We start from the raw sequence: 10,205 nt of genomic DNA on the forward strand, positions 1-10,205 counted from the left end.
GTGGTGCCTCGGCTTTCTTAGTTAAAAAGTGGAACATGATATCACAACAGTGCTGCCACTGGTGTTCATTACCACTATGTCACACGTGACAAGTAGTTATAGTGTTGCAGGTAGCAAGTATCTGCTTCCACACCTTTAGCACCCAATCTGATCCCTTATGGTAGTAATAATAATAGTAGTAGTAGTAGCAGCACCAAGAACTGTTTCACATAATGCTGTTCAGATCTTAATTATGTAACAGACAATTAAATGGTGTATAATACAGTATGCCAACCAAGTAAAGTTTTATTATATGATTATTTATTTACATGCTGGTCATTATTTTAACTATGTGACTGACAAATAGTTGGGAAGGGAGGGGCTTAACCACTGACAGAACCGGTTAAACTTACTTCACTTTCTCTGCATGAAGCCAAATACTATGTTTGTCACTATTTATACAGCCAAACACCATTTGTCACAATCACTTATTGTCTTTAATAAATATGTCTAGCACACTATTTGCACCATGACATGTCTTTGTTTATTTTACTATAGGCTACTGGAGTTGTTTCAGTTGTCACAACGGAAGGATCTGCTCTGCACATCAGCTAGTAATTCCCGTATATCTCTGTTAGTGTAAAAATATTTGGAAGCCATGGAAATTCTGCAACAACTCATGGAAGAACAGCAGGGAACGGTCTGGGTGAAGTAAAGAAGGAACGCTGTAAGATTAGTAAACAGACGGTTTACTTTATATCTGCACTACCACCAATGGTGGATTTAAGGGTCAGGCCGTCCCTGGGCACATCATTACTGCCCCCCTACCTTGAATCGAAGCAGCTGCTGATGCTTTATTAATGTATCAGTACCAGCAGGGTGATGAGAGAAAGAGGGGGTGGCGGGTGGCAATTTGTGTGTGTGGAGAGGTTGGAGCTACCTGCTGGGTACCGGAGGCTTTAGCTCCACAGAGTAGGGGACTTGGATTGTTGAGTGCTGCCCACATCCGGAAAAAAAAACTTCAGCTCAGATGGACTGACACTACTCCCATACCTAATAGCTTACCCTGATTGTTGGCCCTGTATCTGTGTCTGAAGTATTACATACAGTACACTGCACTTTGTATGAGGAGAATAGCCTCCTTCATGGGCTAGCCACACTTGCTCTAAAATCAGGCTTTTTCGATGCCCCCCCCCTCCCTAGAAATTCGGTATGTGCCCCTGCAAAGAAAAGACACTACAATGATTTCCAGATAGAGTGGGCTCTATGGAGTGTGCGCTATTGCAAGGAATAATCAGTATAGTGCTTTCAGGTGTCCATTGTGTCTTAATATGATAGTCGACTCTACTAAGCCAATTCTGGACTGTGTAATTTTCAAAAGCTACTATGTGTGTATTGTTTCACTCTCCTAGCAACAGACTGTCTGAAAAATTCCAAATAATTACTTGCATTAACAAGTTCATGTATATAATCAGCAAGTACCAGTTGACATTTGAAAGATCTCAAGGTGTTTCTGCAGTTACCATTCCCGGAACTCTGTTGTTAAACCATTACCATGTTGCCATGTACAATTATTAGACTACAATCTATTATATAAAACTAATAATACAATAAAGCACAATACACTTCTGCGTAAAACTGAACAGCAGCTCGCCTCAATAGGCCCCTGAGTATCATCCAAACACTCTAATAGTCATACAGTAAAAAACACAATTGGAACCTAGAGAAGAGTGCTTATCAAAAAATGTCAATAGAAAGTTCACCTGAGGGTTGTAAGTCAAAATGTCACTTGGGACGTCTGGAGTAGTGAAGATTGTGATTCATCAGTCTCCCTTTGTTATCTTTGTACTTTTCTCAGTTTCTCCGGGGTGGAGATCTGTTGTTTGATCAAGAAATAATTGTAGACAGAAAGATGCCCACTATATCCCACACAAATAACTCGCTGGAGGAGCATGCGATGTATATACTGTAAGAAAAAGTTCTCCTCTGTGTATGCTCTGCATCTTCAAATTCCTCACAACCAAGACAAGAAGATGGATGAAAGGAAATAACGTGGGGCGTACCCCACTCACTCTGCAGTAAATGTGATCAAACGTATCAAGGCTTCTTTAAGTAAATGCGTACCGTAGCTGTTTCTAAAATTCTGACAGATAGTGATCCTCCCTGACTACCCAGTTACCTGTTGTGTTTATTCACGGTCCGTTCTGAGTTTACACCTCTTCACTAGCGGGTCATCCATGAGCAACACTCCTCTCAGGCCAGCGTCCTTTCAGTACCAGTCGTCTGCCCTCATAACCTCTCCTGGATCCACCTTCATTCTCGCAAGTACCCGATCCTCTTGTGACAGTTTGCCCTGGCCACATGGATTCGGCCAGTGGTCAGGATCCCAGGACAGACCTTCTCCAAGGTATTGCCAACCGCCAGGAGGGATTGGAAGCAATGCAGCAACAGTTGGCCCAGTTTCTACAGGAGATGTCTCTCCTCCAGGATAACCTTCAGGCTTCTCTAGTTACTGTGAACTTGCCGAATGCCTCAAATCCACAGGGCGCACCAGTCATCTCCGCTCCAGCAACTCCAACACATCTGCATCTGCCGACACCCAATAAATTTGACAGGAACCCTAAGTCATGCCAGGGTTTTCAACCCTATTTTCTCCTTACGTCTCTCATAAGAATATCCTTAAGAGAGACACAAGGAGCAAATAGGGTTGAAGTTGCCTAAAGGATACATGAAAAGGGGCAGACTAGATGGGCCAAGTGGTTCATCTGCCGTCAAATTCTATTTATATGTTTCTCGAATATATTTTAACAAAAATAAAATAGAAAGAGAGAGTTTTACAATTACTGAGAGTGTGCCTTTACTCAGCAACGTGCCATTTCCACACTGCAAAGTTTGTTTCAATTGAATCATATTCAGCACAATAATGTTTGGAGAAATGCAATTATTGTTACTTACGCTCACCATTCAGCAGCTCTCTAGGGTAGGCATGGTTTCTTCTGGTAAGGGGTTGAGGAAGCCAGCGGCCAGAGGTTCCTGAGACAGGACTGGATCCTGTTACAAGCAGAAGATGTATACATTATAAAATATCAAGGATAACGGACATATGAGTCACAGACAGCCGTATAGTTACCACTAGTACATATAAATAAGAGGAGATCATGTGGTTTTCTCAATAAATCATTTATATATTTATCAATGTTTATTCAATTATTTGTCAAGAGTATGAGATGTGTTGTTTGGTTTATAAAAATAATAATAATAATAAAAAAATTGTATTTTCTTGCACCTCAGAAGAGAATGTTTGAGAAAACACTGACTGTGGGCCTGATTCATCACGGATCATAGTTGCAAAGACGCATGCAAACGGTCGATTGTTGCGTTCTGCACATGCATCGCAGTGCTCGTGCGCGAACCTGCAATTGCAAACAAAATTGCGCTTGCAGAGGCTACGCAGACCCAGAGCAGATTGATTGACACGAAGTGCTGTTTGTGGGTAGTGACAGGGGGATGGTCGGACGAATGCAGGCGTGCCAGTGCATTTCAACGCCGTTGCGGAGGCGTGCATAAATTAGTCACTGTGTGGCCATAAGCAGCCATAGCACTGATAGCGTGCGTGGATGTTAGCAATTAATTAGTAAAGTCTGGGCTTGTGCAAATGTGCATATGGATCCGATGTTACTCAATGTTATCGATGGTTTCGATATGTTCCCTAGTATACGGATGTAAGGGGAAGTGAGTGTCCTTATGTCAGGCTACGTTCACAATTTGAATGCAAACATTTAAATAGCACCGCAGATATTAGCAATATTAGATATTAGATATTGCGAACCGTAGTGAATCAGGCCCTGTGTCAGAAGAATTAGTGTTAATGGCAATATACACATACCGTACATAGGGGGTCATTCAGACCCGCTCACGAGCGCAGGACGCTCGCAAGCGGGTCGATGTTCTCCCACTGCGCATGCGCACGACGGAGGGAGCTCCGTCGTGCGCATGCGCAAGACCCGGCGAGCGACGGGCTCTCCATCGCTCCGGGTCTCGCACCAAAGGGGGCGTGCTGTCGATGTTGATTGACAGCACGCCCCCTTTGGTGGGCGTGCCTGCCAGACAGAGGCGTTCCCATGGGAACGCCTCCCGCCTGAAGCCGGCCCCACTGACATCACTAGTGATGTCAGTGGGAGTGATTTTGGCTCTGATAGAGCCAAAATCACTCCAGGGCTTGCGGCAGCGAGACCTTACCGCAGGGTCTCCATCGCAAGCCCGATGGTCGCGATGGTCAAGACCATCGCGACCATCATCATGGACGCTCACATATGCTGTGGGTGGTCACCCACAGCTATGCGAGCGGCCAGGAGGCCGCTCCATTTTCATGGAGGAGGGCCCTGATTCAGAGCGAGCGCTCTGGTCAGAGCGTTCGGCTCTGAATCAGGCCCATAGCTTTCCTAGGACTTGACGCTAAGACATTGGCTGATTCTGAATACCAATAATTTATTTCATAAACTTTTTCACAATATAATGTATTACACATTTTTGCTATACTACAAATGGCACATTACCAGGGTTGACAGAAGCTGTGTCAGCACCCTAGGTGTTGGACTTCCCCTGTCAGAAGCAGTGCCTCCCTCTCTTTGGGTGTTTAGTCTAGCTTCATACTCACAGCACATTGGGGAGCAGCAGCCAACATCTTCACAGGTAAAAAGCTGCCGGCTTCTCTCTCCTCTATGTCAATAGCTTTGTGCGGAGACATTGCAGGGCCATTAATAAAACTGGTTGAGTTTATTATGCAATAATATGACATTATATCAATCATTCATTGCTGTAGGTACTCCCTAACCATTGAAAGACTAAAGCAACAACCTACTGTAGGTTCACTTAATGTTAGCGCAAACCTTGTGCACTAAATATAGGATATGTAACCAAATTGTTTATGTTCACAAATTAAGTCATCCATCAGTCAATCAAGCTTTCAGTGATGCCAGAGACCACAAAAAAAAGCTTTAACGGGCTCCAGACAGTCTTGATTTACAATATAACTTCTCACTCTGGCTAACAGGACACTGGCCCTGTTTGTACATATACATTAAAATGCTTTTAAAGTGACAAAACAGTATTAAAAATCATAAAACCAAAAAATGTAGCTGCAAAGAAAACTTCATACTACGCAAACCCAATGTTCCCAACTGCGAATATTAACTTACTGTAAATGGGTATAATACCACTAAAAACAATCGGTTTGAATGCCACCCCAATTTACATGCTTTGGGCCATCCGTAAGATTGAAAGATTGCAATGATTCCCTACATAGTTAAAGTTTTCCCCTGTAAATAATTTAGCAGTTTTATTTACAAATCTAATTAACTGTCTTTTTATTTTATAATTGCAATCTGTAAGTCCCCACTGCAAACAGCTTATTTATCTGCAGTCAACTTGTCTCTCTGGGACATATCTATAATAGGTGCAGCACACCCTGCACTGATATTTTTAATACTTACCTCTCCGGTATCCTGCGTCTGCGGTAGCAGCGCTGTACAAATCGCCTGGAAAATGGCCGTTGCTACTATTTTTCTGCCATTTTGCACATGCGTAGTAGGGAAATCACCAAGAAAATGGCTGCCGCACCATTTCCCCGGTGACCTGTGCAGTAGACTCTGGGCACAGGCTAGTACCCAGAGTCCACTGCTGCGTTCAGTGCGCTTCCAGCCCCCGGGGAGAAAGGAGGGGGCCGAGAATGGACACTGCACACTGGCCCCCTCCTCTCTTAATATGCTCCTGTTGCCACACATGTAGACACGCATGTGAGTCAAGCCGATCTTGGGTGGGGTATACTAGAGGAACAATTCACCAAACAATTCACCAAAAATGATGGTCGCATTCGTATATGTACCAAACTCCGGAATGCATGATTTTCCAGAGCTTGGACCAGGTGGGCAACACCATCTATAGATGGCGTTGCCCAATAGAAGCCTATGGGTTTCTTTTCACATTCCTCACCGAGAGGGATCCCTCCCAGCATCCCCCGTGGCACGTGCATTTTACGATGCATGCGCAGAGGGACTTCTGGGTCATAAACCCAGAAGCCCGCTCATCACAAAGGACAGATCTTTGCCATTTTAATCGCAATTCTAGGTACATACTGGTGGCTGGATGTACCACATCCAAAATGCGATGCGTAGTACATCCCACCCTTATCTTTTTATGGACAGGTCTTGAACAATGCTCCACAAGGATCATAGGGGAAGATGTATGAAGAGTCGAAGCGGCATCAGCGCACGTTATGTGCGCTGATACTGCTTCTCCCCGATGTATGATCGGGGGGTTTGGCGGTAAATGACAGGGGTGCTATGTAATTATCCGCGCTGCTATCTACAAGATAGCAGCGTTGATAGCCTGGGCAATGTATGAACGGTCAGATCGCCTGACTGTTCCGCCCGCTGCAGCTGTTGCTATCGACCGCTACAGCCTAGCAATGACCTATCCCCACAGCAGGGCTGCGCGCGGGGATCTTGCGATACTTGCGAGATCCAGCGCATGCTTAGTGGAACAGACCGGGATTGAGACAGAGCGCATAAGCACTAGGCTGATGCGCTGTGTACTCAGGCAGGGTTCGCCGGAGAGGGGCGTTAACACTCCCCCACTCCGGCCAATAAGATGTTCTAACATGTCATCGTTAGTGCTTCCTGTTTTGCCTCAGTAAAGAGGCGAAGCAGGAAGCGATATAGCGGCACCAGCTATAATACATCTCCTCCACAAAGTTTTAGTCATCAGATGACATGTTCCCACTAAGATGTAGAAAGCATTTTTGTTGCCACAGATCAAAAAACCTACAAACTGCCCACGACAAGTACTGTGGGCCTCACATTTTGGGCCTTACCCGGACCCCTGCTGGAATTTTTTATCATACCCTCTCCCCCCCTATCTATCCGAATCCCTCACAGTACACTGTTGTTTATGTACATACACTATCCCATTCACACACTCCCACCCTTTGTTGTTTAAATTTTTATATGTGTGAGTGCTACATTTAACGGCATAACCTATTACTTTGTTTATAAATAACTTGATATTTTTAACATTATCTGCAGTTCCCTAGTCTCATTGCATTTCCATCACAGTTAGGGGCCCATTTATCAAAGTGTATTTGAGGTATAATCCCCAAAAATATTCATTTTCTGGGGTTTGCCTCAAATATTAACTATCCCCCTGATGTATTAAGGAGGGACATCAGCAGGAATCTCCGATACCTACTGTGATCCCTCCATTACCGCAAAGTGGATTCTATTTTTATAATTAATGAGGTTGGTGACCTCGACCCTAAGCAGCTCCCGATACAGGTTACAGTCGCTTTGAAGCGCAGTTGTACAATTTCTGATATTGATTTATTGCATCCAAAAAAAGTTGCAATTTGTATTTACGCTCACTCTGAATAAGGCCCTGTGTGCAGGCTGCCTAAACACTGATGCTCTATATTTAAATCAACGTATATAAATCAATGTATCTATGTTTTAATCAATGAATAGTGCTATTTTTCTGTAAAAGAAAAATGTGCCAATACACAGAAAAAGGTGCCCGTGCTCACCTATAGATACATGTAGATACAAGATTTATAGTCAATGCCACACTCTGGATAAGTGTGCAGATATTAGTTAAATCATTTCAGAATTAACTGTGTTTCCTCCTGTATCTGGAACTAGTTCAATAAAATTAAAAATGATCTGCATATACTGTGTACCCAGGGCAGGGTGTTCGGACCCCACCTGAAAACTATAAATTTGCGCCCTCCTCCAAATATGTCCTCTTGACATGTCTCTTTACAATGTTTCATATTTACCCCTTGTTCACATAACACCATACAGTAGCACCCCTTATTCACGTTACGCCACACAGTAGAGTCCATCCTGGCCAGCAGCAACATCTTCTGGCCTCTTCTGCGGCCACCAGAACTCTTCATGCGACATCCTCTTCTATTGGCCTCCGTACTGAAGGCTCAACGGCGTCTGATGTCAATGCCGCAAGCAGGTGGCATAACGACGCAGCTTTTTTGGCTGCCAGTCCGCGAGCTGTGATTGGCTCACACAAGGCGCCATGTTCAAATAGCCCCTGCTCCCTATTGGCCGCCAGTCCGTGAGCCACAATCGGCTTGCGCTCGGTGCCAAATTTAAACTTGTGCCGCACCCACTTGCCCAGTGCTTCTTAAAAGTGATCAAGATTGTGGCCGGTTGGTGCCTCTCCAGCCCGGCACCCACCTGAAATGCTGACCACCTTTACCACATTGCACCAGCCCTGTGTGTACCCCTAAGCACCACCTCAAAAAAGCACTGATGAATAGTATTTGAGGTAACAAAATGTAAAATAATTAAAAAGTCTACAAAACAATATACATTGATAATGCAGAAACATATAAAAGTCCAAACTTTTCTCTTCCCCATTAATACAGATCACAGAAACTTCGAACATCAACACAAAACATTGAAAACAAGAAACATTTATCTACCTGACTAAAAAATATCCCAGCCAAATGTATCACAACCAATAATGCTATACCCACAAAATGTGGCTGTCATTTATATACAGGTTTGTTATCAGAAAAGATGCTACTCTACAACGTGGCTGGCGCGCACTGCATGGGTGGGGTCCATAAGGTCTGACTACACTACATGTCTGACTACACTACAGTCTGACTACACTAGTCTGACTACACTACTACAGTCTGACTACACTTCTAGTCTGACTACACTACACGTCTGACTACACTACTACAGTCTGACTACACTTCTACAGTCTGACTACACTACAGTCTGACTACACTTCTACAGTCTGACTACATTACAGTCTGAAGCTGAAACCCTCTTTAGATCAATTCAGTGTAAGAAAATGTAATAAAAAAAATGAAGAACAGGCTGCTAAAATCAGACTCGCTGCAGATCACCTAGCGGCACAATGGTACTGCATGAGTGTGTATGAGCGTACAACATGTGTAACTGACAGGGGCAGACACGCAGGCGTATTATGTGACCCACTTTACCTTAAGGACCCTGCTCACCATCATTAAAGCACACGTACTACGTAGTAATATAGAGCATGTATAGAGCAAGGCACTCGCATTAGGTAAATGCCTGTGAAGGAAGAATACCTGCTAGAAAAAAAATAGGAATTTCTTTAGTATCCAAATTCTTACATTATTATGCAACGTCATTTTGCAATTAGTACCAGCGCTATAGAGCCCACAGGTGAGCGGCAGTATGATGCCTTGTTATATAGGGGATAAGGGGACGAATGCTTATACCAGGTCGGCGATGTAAAGAGGACATGGTAAAGGAGAAGGATTAGAAGCAGCCATATTATCATCAGCACGGACCTGTCATCTGCTGGGCTCTGCCTGTGCTCTGACCATCCACATCCTCCATACTGCAGCAGCCGTGACACAGCAGCCAGGCACTGAGCCTGGGAGAGGGGGCAGATGGGGGGAACACAGAGGACAATGATGTTAGGAGGAGGTCGGATGATGATGGTCGGTGTGATATATGTCTGTGTGTACAAACAGATATGAGATGGATTTGCAGACAAGGGTAGAAGACAGCGAGTAGACAGGCAGATTGTCAGGATATGAGGGTTAGACAGTGAAATGACTTATGATGATAGTGGAGAAATATCCGCAGACCGGAGAGATGAGACAGGAGAGCTAGGAATAAATAAGAAGATACATAGATAGAGGCATGGTAGGTAACAAGAGGAGAGATTGGAGGAAATACAGAACAGACAGCAGGAGGAGTTAGGCAGCAGAAAGGAGGGGTGGATGGGCTCTAGAGGTGCAGCGCTGCTCCTCCTGGGTTATAGTTGCAAAGGGTTCATCTTGTGAGTCAGCACACGGTGCTATACTCTTATAAGCATATAGCATTTGTATTGTTTGTGTCACTCTTTAGTTCTGTAATTAAAAGCATATGGAGAATAGGGAGTTATTAGAATAATTAAAAAAAAACTTCACTGCATCTTTCCTATGCACAAATGCTGCAATCATATTAAGGTGTATAATTGGGACTCGGGAGGCATGGCACAATTTACCATATGTAAATAAGGAAAGGGCATGTTAGAAAAACTTTAAAACCACCTCAATGGACTGTATGCTATTACACAGGGCCAGTGGCGGCTCCAGAGGTGGGGCTGCAGTGTAGTCCAAAATTCAAATAAGAAAGCCACACCAACTGCCAGTGAGTCCCAGCCATTATGAA

General features: G+C 44.1%; 1 protein-coding gene across 1 annotated transcript in view; it reads right to left on the minus strand.

Moving 5' to 3' along the window:
- CCDC136 (coiled-coil domain containing 136) overlaps nt 1-9,407 on the minus strand; it is a 54,703-nt gene extending 45,296 nt beyond the window's left edge. Inside the window, exons 1-2 of the mRNA XM_088468871.1 lie at nt 9,335-9,407; nt 2,935-3,030 (exon numbers count right to left, since the gene is read on the minus strand). Of these exons, the coding sequence (XP_088324997.1) occupies nt 2,935-3,030; nt 9,335-9,383 (145 nt within the window). The 5' untranslated portion in view covers nt 9,384-9,407. The remainder of the gene's footprint in view (nt 1-2,934; nt 3,031-9,334) is intronic.
- Nucleotides 9,408-10,205: the final 798 nt, after the last annotated feature.

Source organism: Taudactylus pleione, unplaced genomic scaffold, assembly GCF_031769625.1.
Source record: "Taudactylus pleione unplaced genomic scaffold, aTauple2 ptg000086l, whole genome shotgun sequence".
Classification (NCBI taxonomy): Eukaryota; Metazoa; Chordata; class Amphibia; order Anura; family Myobatrachidae; genus Taudactylus; species Taudactylus pleione.